Raw genomic sequence first — 26325 nt, forward strand, 5'->3', positions numbered from 1 at the left:
AAGTCTTTTTTTAAACATTTTCATTTATTAAAAGTGTAAAATGACCGATATGTTTTTCTTAAGGCCTTAAAATGGTGACAGTGGAGCGTATTTGACTAAACTTTGGTCCGTTTCATAACATTTCTGTTTGTTTCTGTACTGTGAAAAAGGATTTTCTTAGCGCGGGTTTACCTGCAGGAGCTCTTTAGCAGAGCCTCTCTTCTCCACGTCCATCTCCAGACATCGGTTTAAGAAGTCTCTGAATATCGTTGACAGCTTCTCTGGATTCTGCAGCTCTGGGGTCCCGTTGGTTGCAATAAGATAAAGCGCCTGCAAAACAGAAAAAAGGATATTTTCCTCCCTTAGAGAGCTGGACAGTGAAAAAGAGATCCAGAGAGGTGCTTTGGTGCCATCTAGTGGCAGTTTAAGAGGCAGAAATCCCACAAAAACTACCCTTAAGGTCACAGTGTTCTTCAGCATGTCCATCGTAACGAATAAAGCGTTTTTATTTTGAATTTCAAACTGCAAAAATGGCATATGCATATTGTTATATATGCATATATTATGTATACTTCTAATTTTGGCTAATGAATCACTTATTAGCTGTTTAGACGTTTTTGTTTTGAGGATTCTGGTCTGTACCAACCCCCTAAAGGAAGCGCTGATAGGCATAAAAATAGGATTTAGAATCATTTTTTTAGGACAAAAGTTATTAAATGCTTAAAAATAAAATAAACCAGATAACAAGTAACAATTTTCAATCAAAATATGTAAGAATAAAACAGTCAGATCCAGACATAAAGCCCTCAGTGCAGCTAAAAGCGAGTTAAACAAAACCTCACAACGATGCTGATTTACAAACTCCTAAACCAAAACCAGAAGAAAGTGTTGACTAACCTCAAATGGACTTACAGAAGATTAAAAATCTTTCTGGTTAACATAAATAAAAATCCTAAAAGTGAAAAAAGAAAACGTTTGAAGACTCTCCTTCATCCAGGATGGATCCATAGCAGAAAGAAAGATTTAAAAAGAATCCATCAGGATTTAGCTTTTTAGGTTGAAGACGAAAACCTTTTTGTTTAAAAAAAAAAATCAATCAAACTCACTCTAAGAGGATTCTCATTTAAGTATGGTGGCTCTCCTTCAACCATCTCGATGGCCATGATGCCCAAAGACCAAATGTCCACTTTGGGGCAGTACGCTTTGCGAGTCACGACCTCCGGAGCCATCCAGTATGGAGTCCCCACCATGGTGCTGCGCTTGCTCTGCTCCGGCGTGATCTGAGCGCAGAAGCCAAAGTCAGCTGGAAGAGGCGAAAGGAGAAGAATTAGTGAGTTCACCTTTTGGAGAACAAATCTGCTGTTTATTCTGGAACAGATCTAGAAACCAAAAGGCCACTGACTGAGTTTGACAGAGCCGTCCATGCCCAGCAGGATGTTGTCGCTCTTGATGTCCCGATGGATGACCTGGTTGGAGTGAAGGAACTCCAGGGCCTGAAGACACTGAACAGGAAGTAGAGTAACCCTCCTACCCATGAGGCACCAAAACAACAAACACTTTTGATAGTAAAGCCTTAGACACATGCACCCAAACAGGGTCGTTGACCCTTAAGCTATGTTCACACCGGGCATGTGATTCGCGTTCTTGAACACGTGTTTAGCATCTGGTGTTCACACTGGACGAGCAGGGGGGGGCTTCTTCTTTTCCTAATGCTTACCAGTGCATGTCCAAATGTGGAAAAGCTGCAAATCTGGTGAATTTTGCTCGAGGCCTTTTATTTCACAGCTCCATTCCGATATATATGAAACACTATGTGTGATAGAATTTCAACCAGACACAAACCACAATTATTGATTTCTCCTCCAGGTTGACATTTTTAGGAATTCAAGAGGATGTCCTCCATGCGTCACTACCAAATCCGAGTTCCTGATTGGTCAAAGTTCGACTTGGTTCAACTGTACTAAGATTGTGTGTTTTGTATGTAGAGGCCGAAAAACAGTCATAGAAACATGAATGGGAAAGTTTCAAACGCAGAAGCCCGAAATGCGCATAGACGCCCGTTTACATAGACTCTTTAATAGAAGTGGGCGCTTGAACGCACGTTGCTGAGGGTGGTGAGACCGTAGCTTCGCGGATGTTGTGCGTTTTGGGGGTTTTTCGGGGCCGTGGAGGGTCATAGACAGGAGTGGCTGCACCTCGAGAGATGTCGTGAAAATGGAACGTTCCATTGTCGTACGTGTGGTAAATTTATCGCAAATTATTTTCAAGGATAATGTAAGCGACATGCACTTATGATGCTGTCGTACAGCGCCCTTACGCCACACTCTTGTTGTTAGAAAAGTGCACTCCTAATTAACAGCGCGGAAATACTGCACGAGCGGGTGTGCACGTGATATGCAAGTGGCTGTAGGACCCTCGTGGAACGCCTACAAAAACTTCGCTGTAATTACTAAATCGTAACTGTCAAACTGCATCACAAGGAGCGCATGCCCAACCACGTGAACAGCACCAACGGGCTTCCTGCTCAGTATGCAGGATTTGGGGGAGGGGGTTGAAAAAAATGTAAAAATCCATGCGGCAAGCCTGCGTCTCACCTACTTCATCCTTACGAGTTGTCTAAGTGTTCATTCTAACCTGCTGCCCACAGCGTGTCCATAACATGAACAGCATGTCATTTTGGCCCTACAGGTTCACTGAGTGCTCTACGACAGCCGGTATTCACCCCCAAGGGCAGTTGTGACTGAAGCTATGTCCCTGTTGCCCTCAGCAACGTGCTTTCAAGCGGCCACTTTAAAGGAAAAGTGCTTAAAATGCGCTCAATAGTCATGTTCATCTAAACAAAGACGACCTTTGACCAATCAGGGACTTGGATTTGGTAGTGGTTTGTGGCACGACGCCCCCTTTTAATTCCTGAAGTACCAATCATTGGAAAGTTGATCACGGAGGAGAAATTAATAATCGCGGTTTGTGTCCGGCCAGAATTATACAACACCAAGTCTTTTATAAAATGGAATAGAGCGGTTAAAGAAAAAGCCTGGAGCAAAATTCACCAGGTTTGCACAGCAGAAGCCCCTCCCAGCTTGTCCAGTGTGAACACTGTGGGCTAAATGTGAGTTCCTGAAGGCATGTGACTGTAGCTTAAGCCTTAAGGAGGTCCATCAAAATAAAGATGAGCTCCACTTGTCCTACCTCTCTGCACACAGCGGCTATCTGGGCTTCATCCATGCAGGTTTCTGTGACGACATCCGTCAGAGATCCTCCTGCCAGATACTCCATGACAACCCAGAGCTCATCACCCACCAGGTAACTAGAACCAACAACAGGAACATTTTTATCAGGATTTTCATCCTCATTTTTGATTAGACCTCCGAAGGAATAAACTTGGAAGTTGGCACAAGAGTAAAAAACAAAAACAAACTTTCTTTAAAATGCGTGAACATCAATGATGGTAAAACAGAAGGGGTTGAGGCGATGCTGTCAGTTCTACGCTGTAAATGTTTGCAAACTTCAGAAACAAACAACGTGGGCAAAAAGAACCAATATCAGAAATACTTGTACCCACAAAAATATTGATAATTGAAAAAACAACAACATACATACCAAGCAATTGCAATTAAAATAACACAAACATGAAACAAATGATTATAATTAAATGTAAAGAAGATGTAGATGTAACACTTACTATAGATGACATAACAGGGATACATAATTTATTCAACTTTGAATTGGATCGGCTTTTTTAACCGATCGTATACCGTTTTACAAATGTGCCCACATTCAAAGTAAATACAAATATGCAGTTAAGAGGAGTCATTTTTTAATGATGGATTTATGGGTGAAGATGCTACACAGAGCCTGTTTTTAAAAGATAAATGGCTAAATAAATAAATAACCTATGTCCTGAGCATGACAACAGCAGTCACTTTCATCTACATCCTATAAAGTCTGTTGCCTTACGGCCACTATTTTCCACGTATGAAATTTCGGTATGCCGTGATACGTGCGTGATAAACGTCATGTTAGGTGTTAGTCCCTCATCAAGGACTGCAGATGTCCGTCGAGGTCTCAAGTCTCTACGTCATTTTTGGCCGGTTGAGAATTAAATCGTTTGTGCGCAATTATAACGTATATCGTACACAATTGTGCATGATATTTGTGAGATGCATACACAAGTTTGTGGCTTTCCACAACCGTTCCACGTATGTCTAATGGACTTTTCAGGCATGTACCACGAGGAATAAAGCGCACGTCATGTTCAAATTACGTAGATTACAGACTAATGACTTATAAAGTGCATATAAACAGCGCCTTATACCATGGTCCGGGTGAATACTGGATTCTGGATTGGCTGTTGGGTGTGCATTAAAAAGTAATAATGCAAAGTGATAACCGCACGCCTATAAAAGAGGTTCTGGTCACATAGTGTGATCATCAGCATAGATATCGCTTTCCCATGCCCCTAGACTCGAGGTCCGCTCCCGCACCACGTAACAAATAGTCCGCTTTTTGTGAAAAAAGTGATCCAAACCAAAAAAAATAAGAAAAAGTCCTACAAAGTGGTTGAATATTTATCTATTTTGTGAGTGACCATGGTAAAAGCAGGTTAATGGCCTTCGTAGTGTGCATTATCATCATTAAGCACTTCACGGAAGCCGGCTTCCACGTCCTGCGTTGATTCCTGATAATGCATACTTCGTCAGCCATTAACCCTCACATATTCACACACGGTTCAGGTTCCACGCTGGTTTTCGTTTTCTTTGCGTCGTTTACTCGTACTTCTTCTGTGGTTTTAACGTGGTTCATTCGTGATACATCTGTAAAAATTTCAGGTAAAGACCCAAACTTTTCTCCCCGTTTCCACCCACTTTCATCCACGCAGTATACACAAAATGTACGTTGTGGCTGCGTGATACAGCCTTAAGATTTACAACCTTAAGCTAAAGCAGAACCTTTTTATTTCCTCGGAGGACTGGGGGGGGGGGGGGGGGGGGGGTCATTTATTCTTCTGAAACCTGAGGAACGCACACACAGTAAATCAGCAACATGGGAATGTGGTTTCTATGGGGATGGCAGCATTAACGGAGCCTCTCAAGCGCTCCTCGGTAGTGTCTCCGGTGACAGACAGGTAACTACGGCAACCGCTCGTCTCCAACGCTGACACAAACATGTCCAGCTTTCAGCAACAGCTCAGTGGTCTCTCCGGAGTAACAGAGTTTCAACTGTGAGGGAACATCTGAAACATTACAGTCGATTTTATGGCTTCATTTTGGGACATTCTGTTCTTTCCCTTTATTACGTTTTGTAGTGATTAACAAGAAGTTTAGAAAAGTATGAAACTTAGTCCTTAAACTCCCTCTCTGATCATCTTTTGATATACTTCCAAAGGATTTCCAGTAGTCTTTTAGTTGTAGAAGTACGAGTTGTGGGCGGGACTGTTGGCGCAGAGCAACCCCTACCATCCTTCCCCTCTATTGATGAGAGCTCTCCGTTTATATGCTCTCCTGCTAGCTTGTTGCACCCAATTGGACATTACGGGTGCAACAAAAATGGCGAGCAATGTTGGAGCTCTCCAGCCGTCCAGACGAGGAAAACAAAGACGTACAGGGATCTGTTTGTCTGCGAGTGGATGCATCACAATGGAGCGGAGCAGGGAGCCTGTGACGTCACAATACAGCCTTTTTTCTCTGGTCCAAGACATACTACTAAGCTTAATTTTCTTTATTTATGTCCTCCATCATGAGAAAAATGCCAAAATAACATGTTAACAACACTTGTAAGAGAAGTGATCCTTTCTCTTTTGTGTACAATTACTAAAAGACTGAATTTAACTGGTCACAAACGTTAGAAAATGTATGTGAGAGTATCTACAAACCCTGGAGATGATAGAAAAAATGTATTCGCAAGTAAAGATTTGAGCTCAATTCAAGATAAGATATTCTTAAATAAGGCTCGAGCAGATAATGTACAATGAGCAGAAGTGCTACTGTATCTGTGGTTCAACAATTGCAATAGTTGTTCTTTTTCTGTAAATAGAAACTTTCCAACAGGCCGAAATACACCTGACAAAAACCATGCATGTTTGGCTCACATTTACACGACAAATATGTAACAGATGTATTTTTTAAACATCAGAAACAAGCGATTTAATGAAAGAAATCTTTCCTCTTCTTTTTTTAGTCTTTTTAGTAGAAAAAAAAAGAGAAATCTAAATGAATGGCATTAAGAAAAGGTTATTCGACCCTTTTAGTGGCAACCACCTGTGCTGGCTTACCTGTCCAGGTAGTTGACTATGTTTGGGTTCTTGTTTTCCCTCATCACCAGAATCTCGTTGATGATTAGCTCCTTCTTGGGCTGCTGCTGCAGGTTCATCTGTTTTATGGCAACCTAAGTGGGGGAAAAAAGGTCAAGAAAAGGTCAAAGTTAGGGTGGAAAAAGGCTGAAATCGGTCTGGAGCTGTTAAAGCGGAGTTTACAGACACCAAACCTGAAAAAGCTGCTTTTCGATTAATCATTAAACTTAACAAGAGTTTAATCCAGCTATGTGATTGTTGTATCTGGATTAAACCCTTAAGTTTAACTTAAAACCTTTTAAAACCTTAAAAGTACATTTCTTTTATATGCAAATTTGACATTTTCATAAAGTTATTGAAGGTAAGTTCCACCACAGTTCAGTTTATATCTTTTGTTTTTATAGCCAAATAAAACAACATTTTTAAATCACATTTTGACCAAACAAGACGCTGTGATGTTAACCAGATCAGATGTTGGTAAAACCCAACATTCTTCATCCTCAGCTTATTTTATTTTTACACAAATTAAATATTCTTTAACATTTTATGTGAGTGTGTGTCAATATTTCTAATGGGACAGACCAACATCTGCTCATTTCCCCCCTCAGAGAAAAAGAAATCTAAGGAATAAACGCACCTCCTGTCCTGTGGCGATGTCTATAGCTGTGTATACGGTCCCAGACGCACTGAAAAGATAAGAATAACACAACGTTCACTTACAGTTTTTATGAAAGGAGCTCCCAAACTCAATGAGAATTGTTTTATTTCATTAACAGGGAAAAAAAAGAAAATAAATCACCAATTTGTCTCCTTAAGGGCTAATATACTGATTTTAATACTGTCACTTTTAATAAAGCAAGAAAATCTTTTAAATGTCTCTTTATTATTTTGGAAGTCGGAGTGGGACTTTAGGCAACAAAGATCATCTTTTGATCTTTTAGTTGTGGTGATTCTGTTTTTTTTAAAATTTACTTTTTAGCCCCTTTTCCCCTCTATGTTCAGTAGGGCGCTTGAAGGCCGCCCAGTGTATTTTTTTCATCATAAATAGGCGGTTTCATTTTCATCTGCTCCTGATTCTTCACAAAAAAAAATACTAAGAAACCCAACTTTGAACTTAATTTTCTTCATCTTTCTTCATCCATCATCAGAAAAATACCACAAAAACATGTTAGAAACACCTAAAACACAGTTTTCATTGCATGATTACACATTATCAGGAAATTTATATTGTCCATGTTTTTGAAAACACACAGAAATATATCTATATTTTTTAATTTTGCCATTCAATGAGCATGTGGGATAAACTTTGTGATCAGTTTTGTGTTTTTGCTGTATCGACTTCAGTAAGCTGGGAATCTATTGCTTTTTTTTATTCATTAACATTTTTCACCCCAAATGGGCGAATCAGTTACATTTTTATAGATCTAAACCATAAGTGGGGGGTGTCAAACTTCATTTTTTAGGAAAAAGTGATTCTTAGGGGGTGAGAAACAAAACGTCTTAGATATTTTAAAATTCAACAAAACTTTCAAATGTGAAGAAAACATTTATAAACAATTTTTTTATTTCAATAAAAAAGTCAGAGGTAATAATGTTTCTTTTCATTTTAAATGAGATTTAAATCCATACTTCAAAACCAGTTTGTTGGATCTTTAATGAGAAGTCCCAGATGGGAGACCTGAACACGTTTCATTACAGGTGAACTCCATTTAAGAAGTTTCTGATGTAATTATCATCGTAAGACCACAATTTGTAGCTGCAAAGAAATAAAAATAGACTATGTAAAGACCAAACACTGGTTTAGGATAAGACTATTAGTTACAAACTAATAATGTCCATTGTGTAGCTTTTACCCAAAACAAAAACATCTGCAAGTATGAAGTCAAAAGTCAAAAAATTAAAAATCTTATCAATGAATGTACATTTTATTTTGAAAATTTTCCAAAAATAGAAAGTGATAAAATAAAGATTGAACTAAAACACTGCTATTATTTTACTTATAGAATAAAAGATCTGAACAAAAATTCATATTTTAATGGAGGCCAAAGTTTGGCCTATTTTTGCTCTTTTGGCTGAAATTGCATCATTGAGACGGTTTTGGTATCGTCTATCAGTCCCTTAAATGTGTCTTATTGTGACGTGTCGAAACTTAAACAGACATTCTTTGGAAATTAGAAAGCTTTAAATAGGAATAAAACATTGTTTTTAATGTCCAGTCATATCACTTGGACCACTCAGTGATGTTCAAATTGAGATTAAATATGTTTAATATTTAATCTATGCAAATATGTGGGAAAACATTCAGGCTAAAGTCGCGCATAGATCCCAGACTTACCCCTGTCCGATCTTCTCGAATCGCGTGTATTTCTTTTTGGGGTCTCCCACGCTCACAATTGTCCCTGAGGAGAGAAAACATTCAACAAAAAGAGGCAAAATTCCATTTAACTGAGTGAATCCAATATGTGCCCATCAGAAAATAACAGATTTGAATGTACATCTGATAATATGTTTGAAATCAACAGCAAGAATGTTTCCATCAATCGGAGTTAGGTGTTGAGGTCAACAAGCATGCTGTCTGCAGAAAGGATGCAAGAAAAAAAGACAGGAGGAAAACATGACGCTGCTTTCATAAACATGTTTTAGATTTTTAAAAAAGCCTTCTGCTGGTGATGAGTAGAGCAGACTTTTGTAAAAATGGAAGCAGAGGAAAACCACATAAAGACGACAGACAGACGGACAGCCGCTCTGCCAGCAGGTCAGTAATCAGAGTCCACAGCAGGAAAGTGATCAGAGTAAACTTGGACACTCTGCAACCACAAGAGATAATGGAAAATGGCAACAACCAATCAGACTCGAGGATTGGACAAAGGGGGCGGGGCGGGGGATGACAGCTCTGTCCATCAGAGAAGCAGAGAGACAGGCAGTATCCTGATCTTACCAGCAGAGGGAGACCTGAGCCCATCTGGACGGGTGGGGCATGGTTTAAAAAATATACAAGCTCTTATTCATGAATTTAAAACACAAATTAAATATTTTTTTCTTTAAGGGAGGATTTTTTTGGAAAACAATAAAATTCAAATTTGTAACATTTTAAAATCATAAAGTGATATAAAAAATAGAAATTAGTTGCAAAAAAGATAATTGTTTCTTCTCAGATTACAGTCAAATCTGGAAATATTTTTTTGTGGAATATTAAAAAAATTCTGCTTTAATATGTGATCATTTGATATTGAATGTTTTTAGTGTCCCAACTCCACCCTTTTTCAAACAATCCCAAAGCTTTTAGGAAATATTATTGTTAGAGTTGTAATCTAATTTTTGCAAAAAAAACAAAAAACAATTTGCTTACAGGTGTAATAAAGTTTTACGCACATAAAACACATTTTAGGTAAAGTTATCTACTAGCTGTGGGCTTTTATTAACCTTTTACTGGTCTGAATAGCTACTCCTGAAATGTATTAGACATTAAAATTGCTGAGTTTTTAATAGAAAAGGATCTTTGTGTGCATTCATGACATAGAAAATGTGCGCACCTTGCAGCAGAACCTCACTACAGACTTTTATTTTGGAAACACAAATAAACACAGCGTGTCCTTCCAATGTAACAGATCCCTTTGAAAATGTGTTCAGTTTCTTTAAATGAGTCATCATTTCAGACGTAGATGATAATAATAATAAGACAGAATATTAGATATTTATTAAAGAAAGAGGTCAGGTCCAGTGCTTTTGTGTGCTGGTCTTGGTCAATGCGGAGTGTCGTGTCAGGAAGCCAAACCAAATACACGGATCACAAACTTATAAATCAGTTCGGATTATATTTTATGTTTAAATAAATAAGGTTTTTCTTGGCTGCACAGACCCAGAGGAAGGTTGGGGTTAGGGTCAGGTTGATACATGCGACCAACAAACACATTTAGCCTTGAACACATTTAAATACGTGCAGGAAACGCAGAAATGTGCACATCATACGTCTGGCCAACATGAACTTTCATCCGTTTTTGAACGCTGTATCTGCAGTATCCAACAGCTAAAGGCTTAAATTAATCAAATGTGCAAATGAAGAATGTGAAAGAAGGATGTTTCAATTATTCCTGCTACAGCTCTAAAGCAAGTGATCAGCTCAGTGGCCTTGTGGTAGAGTGTGCGCCCTGTGACTGGAAGGTCGGGTCTTCAAACACAGGCCGAGTCATTCCAAAGACTCGATGCCTCCCTGCTTGACTCTCAGCATTAAGGGGTTGGATTGGGGGGTGTAAATCCACCAAATGGTTCCCGAGCGCGGCTGTGTCTGCAGCTCACCGCTCCCCCAGGGGAGGGGTCAAATGTGGAGAACAAATTTCAGACACAGGTGTGTGACAGCTATTGATACTTTAACTTTAACTTAACGTAATCCATGTCAAATGAAAGGATTGTGCTGAACCCGTCCATTTTGCTTTGGAAAAGCTCTAAAAAGAATCAAATGAGCAACGCCTTGTGGAATTGTTTGTTTTTTAATAAAAAGCTGTTTTTTTGCTGTAAAAAATGGAAACTGTTAATGAAAGTAATAGTAACTTTCTTCCCATAGTTCCCTGTGGCCTCAGTATTCAAGGCATTACTTAATTTTCATTACTTTATTTTTATCATCTTTTTTTTTTTTATGCTAAAAATTGGTGGCAATACACTATTCAACCCAAAAAAATCTACTTTCATATTAGTAAAATAGCTGTCAGACTGGTTTATTATTAGAATACACTTATGCGCACATTCTTATCTTCAGCTGCGCAACAGAGATAAACTAATTGCATTTACATGGAAAAAGGATTCTACACCAATGGTGTTTATGTGGATAGTAAAAGCGGAAAGAGGATAAAGGTGCACTAAAGTCATAATGAATGAAAGTGCCACGTGTATTTTGACTTTCTTGCTGCAGCAGGAGGATCTTATTTGACAAAAGTGGGGATTTTATTTTGAAAGGAACTTGTTGTTTTAAGGAAAAAAGGTTAAAATTCTGTCATTGTAAATATTAAAAAACTATATTTTATGAACATAAATAAAGTGTATTTTCATAAATGGTGAGGTGGAACTTTGTGGCTGTAAGAAACTGAACCAAACGGCTCTTCTAGTGTTAAAGGTTACTGACCTCTGACCTAAACTGTAATACATGTCAGTAAACATAATAATGTGCCAGATTTATAACTTAAATAGGATCCTTCTCTCTTTTACCTTTTCTTTAACACAGAAAATTTAGTCAAATATAAAAACTTTCTCTAAGATATTCTCAGACCCACTGCCAGATTGTTGACCCTTCTCATGACCTTTACCCCCATTTCAGTCTCAGGAAACTACATTTCCTCCATTCATCTTTACTTATTAAAGATTGAGGGTGTGATAAAACCTGACGTGACGCGGCAGCAGTTCTGAAAAACTCACGTAGCTTCTCCAGAATCTCCTCATCGGACATCTTCTTCTTCCTGGTTTTGTCTTGTGAGTGGGGCAGAGAAGGACCAGGGGCGGGGCTGGCACTGGGAGGACTGCTGGGAGCGGCCTCGGCAGGGGGCGCGGGGGTAACTGCCGCCGCCGCCGCCGTTGGTGGTGAGATGGGGGAGGTGGCTGCATCTTTGGTTGACGGAGGTGGGAGGGGTTCGATGACTGAGCGAGTGTAGATCTGAAAAACACGAGTTAGACGTCCGGTTGAGAAAGTCATTGACCTCCTGACCCCTAAAGGTCGTGTCTCACGGCCGTGACAGGCATTTTGCGAATTTTGGTCTTTCGAGCGTGAGATATGTCTTTCATAAGAGTCTTTTTTCTTCTTATATTTTTATTAAATAAAGTTCCACCTGTTTCCAGTTTTGTGAAAAAGGTTTAAAAAAAACACATTTTCTAAAAAAATATATATTTGACAAATTAATCAATATTAAAATTAAATTAAAAAAAAATGAAATTGTAGACTTGTGTGTAGAAATCACATGGATTCAGTTTGTTGTCTGTGACACTGCAAACCAATAATAGCAGTCAATTCTAAATACATGGCCGTCATGTGAAACCAGCCTAATAATTAGATCCTGATTATCATCATTTAAATGTTTTTACTGTTCCATTTAAGAAAAGAGTTGATGGATTACAGATTTTCTGCAGTCTGTGGTTGTGAACTGATTCTCGACCTCATTATATTACATATTCAGTCAGGCCTACTGTGTCTTACATACAAGCGCTGACAACCTGTGATGAGGTCATGAGGTTATTTTGGTGTCAGTGGCGTGACACTTTCTCATGGCGAACCAAGAAAGACCTCAGCCAGATCACACAGAGATGTCCGGCCTCCCTGCTGTGCACACTGACCCTTTTTCATAATGTTCTATAGTACATAATTTATGTTATCTAACAGCAAAGTGAATGAAAAGGAGAAATAGGTCACGCTTGACTAAAATAAAGATCAAATATGAGGATTCAGACAGTGTTGAGCCACAGTTCATTTGCAAAATGCTGGAAGCTCTTCTTCCTGAAACTTAATATTAAATTGCAAAAGCATCTGTAAAGTTTTCAACCTTGCCGCCCGCGTCTCCTAACTATTTCAAAAGCTCTAAGTTTCATCTTTTTGGATCTCCATTTTTTGTGTAAATTAAGAAAATTGTGCCGTTAGGTTGTAACCTCACTTGTCGGACGAACTAATGTGTGTAAATTAAAAAGGCTGGGGTCTCATTAAGGCTTCAGACTGTGGTAATGAACATGTTTGTTGAGACAGAGAGTCGTTAATGGGGAAAGCAGCGATGCCATGGTTGCAGCCTCCCAACCATCAACATGTCCTAGAAATGAACAATGTGTGTGTGTGTGAGTGTGTGTGCACAGTAAAAAGCAAAACAGCATAAAGATAAACTGCTAAACAACATTCTAAACATGAATAAAATCCCCAATACACACATTTGTGTGTGAATTGTGCTAATAAACTGCATTTGCTGCAAATCTCAGACATTATTTTGTGGGTTTCTTGGTTCTGCTCTGTTCTCCTGCATCGGATCTCCAATGTCCAGTTTGCTGCAGCCACGCCCAGGGACAAGGCCAAGCTGCTGCAAGTCATTTGCTTTGCTAAGAAGGCGATCAGCTGCATCCTCCCATCGCTCAATGAGCTGGGTGTCTCTGGGGCCCACAGATGACCCCTCCCACCCGGGACATGCAGGTTTTCAGCTGTTCTGGCAGGACGCCCCGGTCCATCACGACCCGAACCTCAGAATCAGTTCCTTTTCTACCGCAGTCACCCTGCCGTCTTTTCTAAAATGATTCTACTTTATTATATGATTTTCGAATCATTAAGTAATTTTTTTTGTCCCTCTAATGCAAATGGCAAAAATAACGCAGCATTTTGGTTCAGATGTTTACATTAAGCTCAGTTTTTTAACCAGAGTTAAAAACATTAATTTTCCCAGTTCTACTTCTTCCATAGAGAGATAAAATATCACTAATATGTAAAACTACTTGGACATATAAGGCAGAATGAAAGGTTTGTGTCATTTAAAGTAACAATATTTATTTTAAAGGGTCAATAACATGATATTCTGATCCTGTCAGAGGTAACTATATCCATAAATAAGCACACTAAAAAATAATTTTTCATGAAATATGAATTCTTTCTATTGCTCATTGTCCTACCCGGAAATAAGACGCCTCAATCTCTGAGGCTCCGCCTTTCTCTCCTTGTGGGTGCCGCCCATTTCATGACGTCGACCTAGAGTCGGCCTCGGCGGCGTGTCTGCCTTTCTCTCACGAAAACAAACGACATTCGAACTTTTGCAAAGATAGATGCTTATTGTGCAAATGAAAGGAAAACGTTTAGCCGATCACCGCTAGCTCCACAGAGAAAGTGGGCGTGTCTGTTAGCCTGGGGGCGGAGCTGGCAGTGCAGACTCTTCCTGGAAGGGGCGGTTCCTCACTTTGTGATGTCCCAATGTGAGAACCTGCTCCTTTTAAATGGATTGGGAGGGGTTGGAGCTCAGAGAGCAGGTTTTTAGAGGAATACTCAGAAATCCTTGAACGGATCAAAATACGGCTTTGGGGTGTTTTTAGTGAGGAATTAACATTATAATACAATTAAAAGCTCAAAAGGTTGATCTAGCATAGTGTTCTAAGCTGCAATTATGACAAATGTTTCAAAAATATGAAGTTTTATTAGGTTGAGATAAATAATCTGCAAGATATTATTTTTTATTCAAATCGTCAGCAATTAGCACCTGAAACTGACTTACGGCAGCCATGAATAAATATTTTGAAGGTTTTGAAAAAGTGAAGATTGAAACAAAGAGGAAGCGTCATGTGACCTGTGAGCGTTTATCCAGAGACCACACTCCTGAGGAGAACTCGGAGGAAACAAAGGGCTTCTTAGAAAAACCTGGTTCTAAATAAAGCGTTCCCCGTGACCATCACACGCTGAAGCAGTCGTAACGTTGTTGAGACTCGATGAGGCGGAGGACGGCTCCGTTTAAAAATGAAACGGCTAATGAGCTTTGGCTTCCAGAGATCCACTCGTGACTTCAGAGAGCCTCAAACTGTCATATCTAAACATCTATAACGTGACTAAAAGACGAGGAGGAATGCATCAGCAATAGCAGATGTATAAACAGTTCATAAACAATGATTTTTTTAATTGAAAAAATAGAAATAAAAGGTTAAAGAATAATATAATGTCATATCCGGTTGCAATAGTCAGATAAAGTCGCTGTCATGACTCCACCAACATCTTTGAACGAGCATCTATAGTTTTCGTGCCACTTTTTTAAATAATTGAATCCATTTATTGAGTTTGGCATTAATCACATTCTGTTTAGAAAAGTTTTTTCAAATGACTTTAAAGATTTGACAGACAGTGGGTCTGAGAAAGAGACAGGTGGCAGAGATGAAGATGTTGAGGTTCTCTGACCAGGATGAGGAATGAATCCATCAGAGGAACTGATCCTGGGAAGCAGATTGTGATGGTTTCAGAGGAGGGGCAGGGACCATTGATGTAGTGAAGAAGAGCATGGGGATGGTTGGTGTGAATGAGGAGAGGATGATTCCAACGAACACCTTATCAAATGTCAGAAGAAAACCTTCTTGACTCTAAACTTCTTCTATATATTGACTTACGCTGTAAGGGTGAGTAAAAGTGTAAAGCAGTTTTACCTTTATTTTGCATACTTTCATAACATGTTCTCATCAAAGACAGCTATGATAAGCTCAAAGGCTAATTGGAAAAGTTTGTTTCAGTTTGTTTCTTAGCATTTTGCATAACTTTGTGCTTTTTTTTCCTGTGTTTTTAATAGAAGTTGTGAAAATAAATTTTCATCGTGTCATGTATTTTTACAAATGCAAAAACACTTCTGACTTCACATGCATTCCAACTAATACTGAAATATTTTCATCTTTTGATTGAATATTTATGAAAGTCACTTGAAGACCCACTCTGATTAAACATTTTTTTTATGTTTTTAACATCTTGTGGCAATTTTCTGCTTATTGAGGACATATATAAAGAGAATCAAGCATAAAATGTAATTTCTGAGTATTTCTTTAACCAAACTGTTGTGAATCAGGAGCAGAGGAAATTTTCCGTTTGAAAAAGCGCTTAATTCTGATCTTAAAATATGCTAGGTGGGCAAGCTTCATGCTCCAAGCTCCCAGCAAAGGGGAGGGGAAGGGGGGGTGGGCCTGCTCCTTACCAAAGTTTTATTTATTTATTTTTAAATTTCATTCTGTCCAGCAGAGAGAAAGGACGTGAAGGCCTCTTGTGTTGGACAAATTTTACATACTTTTATTTCTTAAAACATACTGTTTAAGCAAAGTATATAAGCACTTCCTGTTACGTTTGTATGAAAACTTCTTTATGAATAAAGTTTTGATTTGATATCAAATGTAGCCAAGTGTGTTTTGAAACAATGTTTTCTTTTAAAACCAATCTGTCTTTTTTTCAAAAGTGTGTAAAATGAAATATACTTTAAAAAGTCTCTACTAAAAGTTTACTAAGAAGTATAATACAAAAAACAACAAAAAAGTAAATTCTTACTGATTTTGTGTGTTCTGGACGGGGCGCAACCACCGGCGGGGGCTCCACCTCCTCCTCGTCTTCATCCTCGGATACGGTTGCTATGGCGGGAGTCTCCAACACGGCTTTGGTGCTCTGCATGATGTCACAGGGGGAGAGAGGGAGGAGCCTGAGTGACGCCATGGCTACATGAGCGATCATCGATACGAGACCCATCATTGCTTCCTGCTGCTCTCTGATGCTTCCTAATCTCATCAGGCAGACATTCCTCCTGCCCGTCTTCAGCTCTTCTTCTCTGGGTCTTATTCAACCCTTTCAACTCTCCCTCCATCTTTTTGTTCGCCCGCCTCCCGTCATCTCCTTTGCCGTCTGAAAGCTCTGCTCAGGTGTGGCTTGTGATGCTACATCTTCCTCTCTTCTTCTCCTCCTCCTCCTCTGTCTGCCCGCGATGCTCGGCTGGTGGCCAAGCTGCAGGGACGGGCAAATGGCGAGGAGACAAGATGCTGATTCATAATGCAGAGGAGGAGACAGAGGAGTACATCTGGAGGAACTCCTGCTGTTCTTCATCGTTGTCTTCACCATTACGTTCAGAAATGAAACAAAATCGAGTTCAAAAGCAGTCTGTCACTGCAAGAGTCTCTGATTAAGGAGCATTCCGACACACAATCAGAACTTTGTTTTTTCCTTTTTTGGCCTCAAAATATAGTTGATATATTTGGTTTAAGATATTTTATGAATGTTATGTAAATATTTAATTTAATTTTGAATCTTTTAGGGCGATTTTTACATCTACCAGCAGGGCTGGGCACATATTTTGACTGGCGGGCCAAATAGGGTTCTAAAATTAAATAGAAGGGCCGGACCAGGAGCAGATGCACGGAGTGAGAAAGAAATAACATGGCATCTGGATGAAAAGCAGTTGGATTTAAAATTATATTTTAAAACAGAGCATTTTAGAGTTTTTAGGTTAAAACGTTAGTTCTCAATTTAGAGCCAGTTGCACCAATGGCTTGATGTACTTCGTGTAAAACTTAGAGAAATGCTGCGTTCATGTGGTGTTTGAATGATTGGAAGATTGAAAAACAACAAACCTTCAAACACCACACGGATGCTAGAGCAGGGGTCCCCAAACGTTTTCGAGTGAGGGTCACAATAACTCTTTTTCTTTAAAACTTTAAACGTCTTTTCAAATCAAATCAAATCAAACTTTATTTATAAAATAGCGCTTGTCTTTCTTTAATTGCGAAGCCCTTGGGGGGCCAGCGGGGATCACATACTTTTTTTTAAGGGAATAAATTTATAACCTGAATAACTTGTGATAAAGAAAAACATATAATTAAAAAAAAGTTATGATTATCAAAAACAAGTTAAAAAAAAAGTATCAGAATAAAATTTGTTTTTCTAACCAATAGCATGACTGAGTAACAGCTATTTTTTTTCAAATGACGTATATGGGATTTTGGCATCTTGGAGCCAGCAGGTACTTCCTGTTCTAAACGTCAGAGGGGCGGAGTCACTCAGTTCAGTTCTCATATACAGTCAATGGGGAAACACTGGCAAGCGCCCCATTGTGATTGCAACTGTTCTACCAAATGGGCTCCCATGTTGAAAGGAAAAGTAGTGATTTCCCTAAATATGCTTTTAAATTCCTTTGAAACACGCGTTTTACCACAATAATATTTAGTACATTACTCTTTAGAGAAATATTTTTCAAAAGAAGTCTGAAAAAGATTTCTTTTGAAATATGTATTGTGGGGAAATTTTAAAAAATGCCTCGTTCCAGCTACAAAATTAGCATTTACGTTTGAGTTTGTTGTCAAACTCTCATTTTATCCTTTCTACTTTAAGGATTGTTCCATTCTGCTTTAGATAAATCCGCTTTCAGGCGAGTCAGCAGATGCACTAAGGACTGAATTCTTTCTCTTAGGTCTACACAACGCACAGCAACCGGCATGAAAGAGATCTGCCAAGCGAGTAATGACCATAATTCCACGCTGCTTTGTGTGAGGCTGTGGAATCCTTGCAGGTTGGTGAGGAACTTTTAAAACCAACAGCATCATGAACTTTGCCAACAGAACTAAGACAAGAAAAAACAAAACATGTCACTTTAGTTTCTGAGTTCTTCTTTTGCTTAATTTCTTACACAAATGAGTAAATGTGTCACGTGTCCTTAGGGAGCGAATCAGAGGCGGTCTTACCGTTGTGGTGGAGGAGCTGTACACGTCTAGGTTTTTATCTGCAATAAGAAAAAGACAAAAAAATTATATGATACATGTTATAAAAATGATCTAAAAGAAACCTAACATCAATTGTGATACAAGTACTAAAGAAATAGGGATGTCCCAATCCGATCACGTGACTGGAATACGGGCGAATCGCGTCGTTTCACACTTTATTGGAGTCAGATGTTGAATCATTATTTCCTTGTTATTATGATCATATATTTCAAGCTTATTACCACAAATAAGTATTCTACTAGAGGTCTGCATATCATGAACAGATTACATTTTATTGGCGTAAAGCACAGCAGGAGGCGCACAAAAACAGTTCGGTAAAGTTAGCAAGATATTCACAGCTTCAGACTTCCAGGCTCCAAAACTCTTAAAAAACGTTCAAAACTGTCATCAAATATCTCTATTGGTTTTTCTTTATGCAAACGAAGAAATAAAAAGATTGAGTTTTTTTATTCCAAGAGGAAACACTGGAGTAAAAAACATCAGAATAAAAATTATCATAAAATAACAACAATAAAAATAGAAAAAGATAAAAATTAAAATAAGATATAAGAATGTTAGGTATTAAAAAATAAAATATGTAAACTGATTAAAACATAACCTTAGTATCATTGGTAAAATAACAATAAAAAGAATAGCATATTAAAAACAGAGATAATAATAGTCCTTACAAATAAATAAATGAATAAATACGTAAATTAATTAATAAATAGATAAATAATAAAAGACATAAGAAATGATCAAAGTCATGTTAAAGCCAGACTAAAAAGGTGGGTCTTGAGCCTCTTCTTAAAAACCTCTAAATACACTACTTAATTCTCAGAATTTGACTATTTCGACTTTTTTCTGGTAAATTTACAACTTTTCTTTGGTTTGTTAACCGGTCCCAAGACTAAGTCGTGAATTTTCTAGTTGATAGTTGAACCTTTTTCTTCACAAAAGTGCTCTGGTTAAGTATTAAATTATAGAAGAAGGTTCATAAAAAAAACTGGGGAAACTCTGATTTTCAAAATAAATTGTTTTAATTTTTTTATTGTGATGCAAAAGTATCTGTATCACCAGGGCCAGTAAAAACTTAAATATTTATTCATTTGCACTTTAAAACAATAACCTGGTGTAAAAAAGATGGATCTTTTCATCCTATGCCCTTTTTAAACTTCTTTTGATCTATATACGCATCAATGTTAATTTTTACTAATAATATTTTCTCCTTATGTTGCTCATTTCATGTCGTTCCAACAGCTCACGTTGGTTTATTCCTCATTTGGGTTCTGCAGCAGCCTTATAATGAGTTTCCATAACATGAGCGTAAATCTTGTTTAGTACTGACGCACAACCCCCTATGTGTGTGTGTGTGTGTGTGCGTGTGTGTGTACCTGTGAAGCTCATGTATTTCTGGCTGTTGGACGTCTCCTTGGAGTCGTAGAACTTTAAAACATCAAGCACGGCCTGAGGATTCTTCTTTTGCTCCAACTTGGTGATGTTGGACGTCTGCAGCAGCCGGGCCCACTGCTCCGGCATGCCCTACCACAACACACAAACACACAAACACACTTTACCTGCTGCTGTGTCATGTGTTTGATGCCAATAAAGGCAGATTTGAATCTTTTATTTTGATAAATCAACATGACGTCAGGCAAAGTTTCCCATAAAGAGTCCAACCGAGGCGGTCCCATTTTCATGTTGGACACAAAACTGGGTCACATCTCCTTGTTTTCCTGCTCGCTCTTCCTCTCTGCTTATCTGTCAGGATAATTCCATCACACATTCTCCTCCATTTCCTGCTTCATCACTCCGTCTCTCATCCCTGCTGGAGTCTGACCTTCCCTTTATGGGAAAACGCCGTCCCGGGTTCCGCTCTGCCGCCGTTGTTACTTCGAAAATTACAAACACGCCTCTTTGCGTGTACATGTGTGCATAATTGAGAATCAGGGGAAGTGCCCCAGATTACAGAAAAAGAAAAACTCTAGCGCGCGCACACACTCGCTGCGTAACTCGGAGCTAAAAGTGCTTGGTCATGCAGACCGAGTGAGTCAGCGGAACAAGGCGTCTTTGTCTAAAGTGATTATTTAAAAAGCTTTATTCTGCCCCTATGTGTGTGTGTTTCAGAGCATGTTGTTGACAAACACACAACCATCAGGGTCCCATTGGTGACCAATTAAAAGAGTTATGTAAGCACACCAGACAAATGTGCACAGACACACCGCTGCCGCCTCCAGCGAATCCGTTGAAGTATGAACACATTTGGAGGAGAGGAACGAGAAAAAGAAGATTTTTGATTTTTAAAATGTCGGTTTAATCAGGGATCACAGATAACAAGAAAACAAGCAGCATAACATAGTTCACCACAGGACACAGAACAATGAACATAGTTAAAGTACCATTAAAACTGGACATTTCAGGGACATCCTGAAACCTGGACCGAACAAGTCCCCCCCCCCCCCCCCCCCCCCGAGTCCAGCAGGCGCGCCGAAGTCAACTTTTTCAATTTGAGGAGTTCAATATATCCTGGATTTTCAGTGGATTCAATCAAAGATTCCACAGCCTCCAATAAATCTACAGTAATCGTGCGCAACGTTGAGAATGCACTGCTGGTACAAAAGCTCAATTTATCACGGCCCCACCGTTGCCCGAGAGATCTAAAATGTCTACAAAGAAACTCAAAACATCCTTAAAACCAGCATCAAACGTTGAAACAGAATTAAAAGGCCACTACGCACTTCTTGGTGCAAAATCCTTCACATAGAAGACACAAACCACTGACCAATGGTCAGTAAAAGTAACAGGAGTCAAAAACATTCAAATGAAGCTTAAAACAATAAAAAACCATCAAGACGGGCGACAGAAAACCTGCAAGTGTATTTCTTGCAGTCTGCATGCAGCCTTCTCAGAGACCCCCCCTCCCCCCACCACCTGCCCCGATCCACGCACCTCGACGTCATCAACGGCCCCAACGGAGGAAGAAGAAGCGCACAAACTCACTGTAAACTCCCCGGTGACGGCATCGAAGCCAACGTGGATGGTGTGCTCAAAGTCAGACGGCAGAGAAATCTCTGGACGCTCCTTCTTCTTATAGGCTGAACCAAAAGGACAGAAAGGGTATCGTCAGACTGAAAGATTTGAAAAACAAAGTCATGGAAAAACTTTAAAGAAATGTTATTCAGTGCCTTGTAAAAGATTGTTGAAAGGAGGATTAATAAGGAGGCAAAAAAGAACCTAATATAGCACATTTCTGAAAGAAAACTCACAATTTCAGTCATTTTTAGTGAATATACTGTAATAGATGCCACAGTTTCGGTTGAAAGGTGAACCATATGATACATCTGCACTGTGGGGGAAGCCTTTGGCTGCATCCATACTGCATACAGACGTTTAGGTTAAAAGTGTCTAACAGTTGTGCTAAATTTAACAAGAATTCCTTATCAATTACGCTTCTCCAGGCTTAAAAAGGGCTTTTTTCATTGCTACCGACTTATTTAGCAATGATAAAACAGTATTTTTCAAGTGTTTTGTCATTTTTTTTGTTTTTAAAAAAAAAAATCATACATCGAACCTCAAACAAAACAGTGAGCCCAAAAAAATAAAAAATAAAAAATAAATCAGGGTTTAAACCGAATTGTGGAGAAAGTGAATTATAATTATTGGATCCCTAATGGATACACATACATACATAACAAACCAAAATGGTTCTACACGACTGAGAAACAAACAAAAAAAGGCTTTCCTAAAAATAAAGATTTAAATAATTTAAATAATGACAAAAACAATATAAGAAAAAAATATAACGCAAAATTAAATAAAACTTCTGACATAAGGTATTAAAATAAAAGGAAAGCACAAAAGAGAAAGCTTGGAGATGAAAAGGACAAAGGAGACGCCATATGTTAGAAATAGAATGAAATCCCCTGGGAAATGACATTTCATGGAGTCTCCTGGGATGACAAACAATGAGACAAGGCCACCAGTCAGCTGCAAAGCATCATGGGTCAAATGTCATTAAATTGTGCATTTTTTTTTGTTTTTTACATATTTGAAAGAGTTAAATTCATAAACAAACATATCGGCTGACAAAGATGGCCCCTGAACATGCTAAACTCAGTACTACTAGAGAAAAATATAATTGACTAACTGCTTAACTGTTAACTGATTAACTGCTGATCAAACCATCTTAATGGGACTGACGGCACAAAACGTCTATTTCCTCTGCAAACAAAACACTGACGTGTTTTAGAAATCAGAAGAAACCCAGAAAGAAAGAAAAGAAAAACAGGAACCTTTTGAACTTTGGCAGCTGGAACCTATAAAGGAGAGATTTTTGAAACTTCAAATAAATATAAAACTTGTGACTGTGTAACTAAAATAATACGGCTACAACTTAAAGCTTATTAGCGAAATTCACAAATGATCTCAATTTCAGTTTCATCTCCTCTTACGACAACAACATTTCTATCCCGTTCAACATAAAAATACTCAAACTTTTATTCTGCTTGCGCACTAATTATTTTCTAAGTAAATGCACAGAAACAATACGGATTATTATTAATTGTCATCAGGAGACACGGCATTAACGTTCATAGCTATGCTGATGACACTCAGCTGTTTGTAGCTGGGTCTCCTGACGACACTGGACCCATGGATGGCCTTTTAAATTATATTTTAGATAAAAATGTGGATGGGAGGGAACTTTTTGCCTTCCAACCAAGACAAAACTGAAGTCTTGGTAATCGGTTCTGAAACTGAGAGAGATGAGATCCAATTTTATCTGTCAACCAAATTTATGACCATATGTGATAGAGCAGGGGTGGGCAATTATTTTAACTCGGGGGCCACATTGGGTTCTAAAATTCAATAGAAGGGCCGGATCAGGAGCAGATGTGTGGAGTGAGAATGATATAACATGGAATCTGGGTGAAAACATTTGGATTTTAAATTTATATTCTACAGAATATTCTAGTCTTAGTTTGAAACTTTTGTTCCCATTTTAGATCTCTTTTTGATTGTGAAGCCCGTTGGTACCTTCAAGGAGTTGTAAAGTGCTATTTGAATAAAGTTTCATTCATTCATGATCCTTTTAATAAAATAAATAACATTATTTATAAAATAAAACAATGACCAAATAACACTATGATTTTCAAAGACAAAAATTCAGAAAAAATATACTGATACATTAAAAATAATAATAATAAATAAATAGTCGATCCTTTCCCGTCATAACCCTAATAAAGACTTTGAGGGCTGCAGCTCATCACTCGTCTCACAGTTTGTGCTCAAACTGAGCAGTTGTGTGTCCTGCACGTCTGTTTCTCATCCATTAATAATGAAAAGCATATTTCTCTGTCTTCTGCTGCAGCTACGCATATTTCTGCATTTTCTGCACAGAGTTCCTCGTTTCTTGCAGGAGGAGTTACGTTCTAAAAATAACGGTGATCTGTGAAATCCACGGAGAATGATTACAGACGTTTATGGCAGTAAAACTCCTCACTGCCCACTTTATACACTTTTCTCAGACAGACATGAACATTTTCACCCTTTTCTCTCTTGTGTTTAAATTTTCAAACCTTCATAGAAATTAGGTCCAGGATCTTAGAATGAAAACAAAGATCTGATCATCGATCACAGATTTCTGATCTGAAGAGCTCTGCGTTTCTGTACAGAAGACTCGGCATGGACTGAGGAGATTGATTGACAGGGTCTCTAGCCAATAAGGACAGGTGTCCTGTTCAAAAAAGTCAGCATGATCGCTCTATAGGAACGAGCTAAACCGGGAAAGATGAACTACGACATAGAAAGGAACGACTGTCTTCTGTTCTGCCTATTAGAGATTTTAGAGGATTTCAGGTTGGACCACAGACTGCAGAAGGGGGGAAGAAAATGTCACATCTTGATCGTGTGGCCAGATTAAAAAAACAAACAAACATGGGTCTCTGATATTGTTCAGTGGGCCGGACCAAACATAGAGGGGGGCCGGAACTTAAAGACCTATCTATTTAATTCACCTTTAAATTAGATCTTCTATGGCGGATCTAAACATTTTACTGTTATATTTTATGATATTTTACTACATTTTTATTTGTTTAATGTGTGTTTTTTATTATTTATTTATATTCTCAACATCTTAACTTATTCTTATTTATATTTCCATGGTTTTAGACTTTGTATGCATTAACTTATTTTAATTTTTTATATTTCAGCTGTTTTTATATTTTAACTTTTCTATTTATCACTTCTACATTTTAGACAGTTTACAAGTGTTTTCTCCCCCTTTGCTGGGGGGTTTGTGTCTATTGACACCCAGGCCAACAGGAGGACAGGGCACTTTATTGGTTCTCTCTTCTTAAGGTTTTTTCTTCCAAAGTCGTTTCTCTTTTCCTTGTGCTTGTTTTTGTGTATTCTATTATGAGGGGCTTATTTATTTACTTTTTGCAGTGGTGTTTTTGCATTCTTGTCTGTTTTTATGTACAGCTGTTGTCTTTACATGAAAGGTGCTATAGAAATAAAATTAATTTGAATTTGAATTATTGTTTTATTTACTCTTTTATTATATTTATTTGATACAATTTAAATAAAGAGTCGGCATGGCTGGTAAAGAGCGGGAAAAAGATGCGTGTAGCAGCCGCTCAACCAGGGCCCGGGTCAAAGCGTTGGTAGCGCCTGCAGGCCAAACAACGCTGCTCTCAACGCTGCTTTAAAGGTAGGTTTCATTGAAATCCTTAAGTTCTCTGTTTTTGAAATGGATTTAGAACCAGATTCAAGCTGGTTTGAGTTTAGTTTTAAAATCTATGAGTAGAAAGAAATGAAAACAGTGATCAAAACTCACTTTTGTCGCCTCCGCCCGTCAGGATGAATCGGATGGAGCGGTCCTTCTTATTCTTCTTGTCCTCTGGGTTTGGTGGGAGGGGTTTGGAGCCGTGGTTGAGCGGGACGGCGTCCTTGTTGCACGAACCGATCATGGTGCTGGTGTTTCTCATGGGCGGAGCTGGAGGCTTGTCCTCAACCTCCCCATTATCGGACATCTTCAGACAGGCTGCGGCCGACCGCTCCTGCCCGGACACAGAAGGGTCACAGTGAGGGCTGGGCAAGGCCTAGACCAAACGCCCAATCACGAGTCAGATCAGTCATGGAAATTACCTGATTTCACGACCATTTTATTTAATTCTTTGTTTATTTATATTTATTTTTTAATAAATCTTGACAAATTTAGCTTTCCAATTGCTCCCCAAGTAAAAACCATACCCTGCATTTACAGACATACAGTTATATATTCTTAAGAGCTGGTTTTTGTAAAAAAAATAAAAAATAATAAAAAAACAGACACAAACTGCAGGCTAACCTGGTCTGCTAAATGCTTCAGTGAACACACAAACCCTGGAGATGGACCTATGTAGGTCAGAGCTTCACCCACATCAACATCCACTACACACTAAATAATGTACATACCATTGACTGTATCTCAGGACAGCTATTGCTGTCATTCTATTTGTCAGAATAATCATTCTTGCTCTGCTGCCTTTTTTCATGATATTTTTTTTTCTGTAGTTCAAGTTATTCAAAACATGACTTGAACTACAGAAGCCTAAATAAAAGTAGGAGGGGCCTGCTGACCTCCACGCCCAACCAGAGTGGTTGCCATAAAAACGTTAACACAGACCAATCGCTTTGGTGTCCACATCACCAAAAAATGAAGACTGATGTGTCCTCAGTGTGACTTTGGCTGGAAGTAAACTATTTCCTATGGGTGACGCCTACAAAACACAGTCCTGTTCTCCTACAGTCAATGGTACTTCCACAAACTTAATGCAAAAAGTATTTATACACAGATTTTTGCTTTTTTTTTTTTT

General features: G+C 38.6%; 1 protein-coding gene across 3 annotated transcripts in view; it reads right to left on the bottom strand.

Moving 5' to 3' along the window:
- The window catches only part of pak1 (p21 protein (Cdc42/Rac)-activated kinase 1), a 57658-nt gene that overhangs the window by 4240 nt on the left and 27093 nt on the right, over nucleotides 1-26325 (bottom strand). For 2 of the 3 annotated variants that reach the window (XM_004075253.5, XM_011482256.4), the window contains exons 2-14: nucleotides 25305-25527; nucleotides 21470-21564; nucleotides 19864-20011; nucleotides 18452-18489; nucleotides 16275-16388; nucleotides 11675-11909; nucleotides 8604-8667; nucleotides 6906-6954; nucleotides 6251-6363; nucleotides 3169-3286; nucleotides 1382-1481; nucleotides 1086-1282; nucleotides 172-309 (exon numbers count right to left, since the gene is read on the bottom strand). In XM_004075253.5, the coding sequence (XP_004075301.1) occupies nucleotides 172-309; nucleotides 1086-1282; nucleotides 1382-1481; nucleotides 3169-3286; nucleotides 6251-6363; nucleotides 6906-6954; nucleotides 8604-8667; nucleotides 11675-11909; nucleotides 16275-16388; nucleotides 18452-18489; nucleotides 19864-20011; nucleotides 21470-21564; nucleotides 25305-25500 (1605 nt within the window). In that variant the 5' untranslated portion in view covers nucleotides 25501-25527. Of the gene's footprint in view, nucleotides 1-171; nucleotides 310-1085; nucleotides 1283-1381; nucleotides 1482-3168; nucleotides 3287-6250; nucleotides 6364-6905; nucleotides 6955-8603; nucleotides 8668-11674; nucleotides 11910-16274; nucleotides 16389-18451; nucleotides 18490-19863; nucleotides 20012-21469; nucleotides 21565-25304; nucleotides 25570-26325 lie in introns of all 3 variants that reach the window. The other variant, XM_078930187.1, reaches the window with a different exon arrangement.

This window comes from Oryzias latipes, chromosome 13, assembly GCF_053564925.1.
Source record: "Oryzias latipes strain Hd-rR chromosome 13, Olatipes_Hd-rR_3.1".
In the NCBI taxonomy this organism is placed as follows: domain Eukaryota; kingdom Metazoa; phylum Chordata; class Actinopteri; order Beloniformes; family Adrianichthyidae; genus Oryzias; species Oryzias latipes.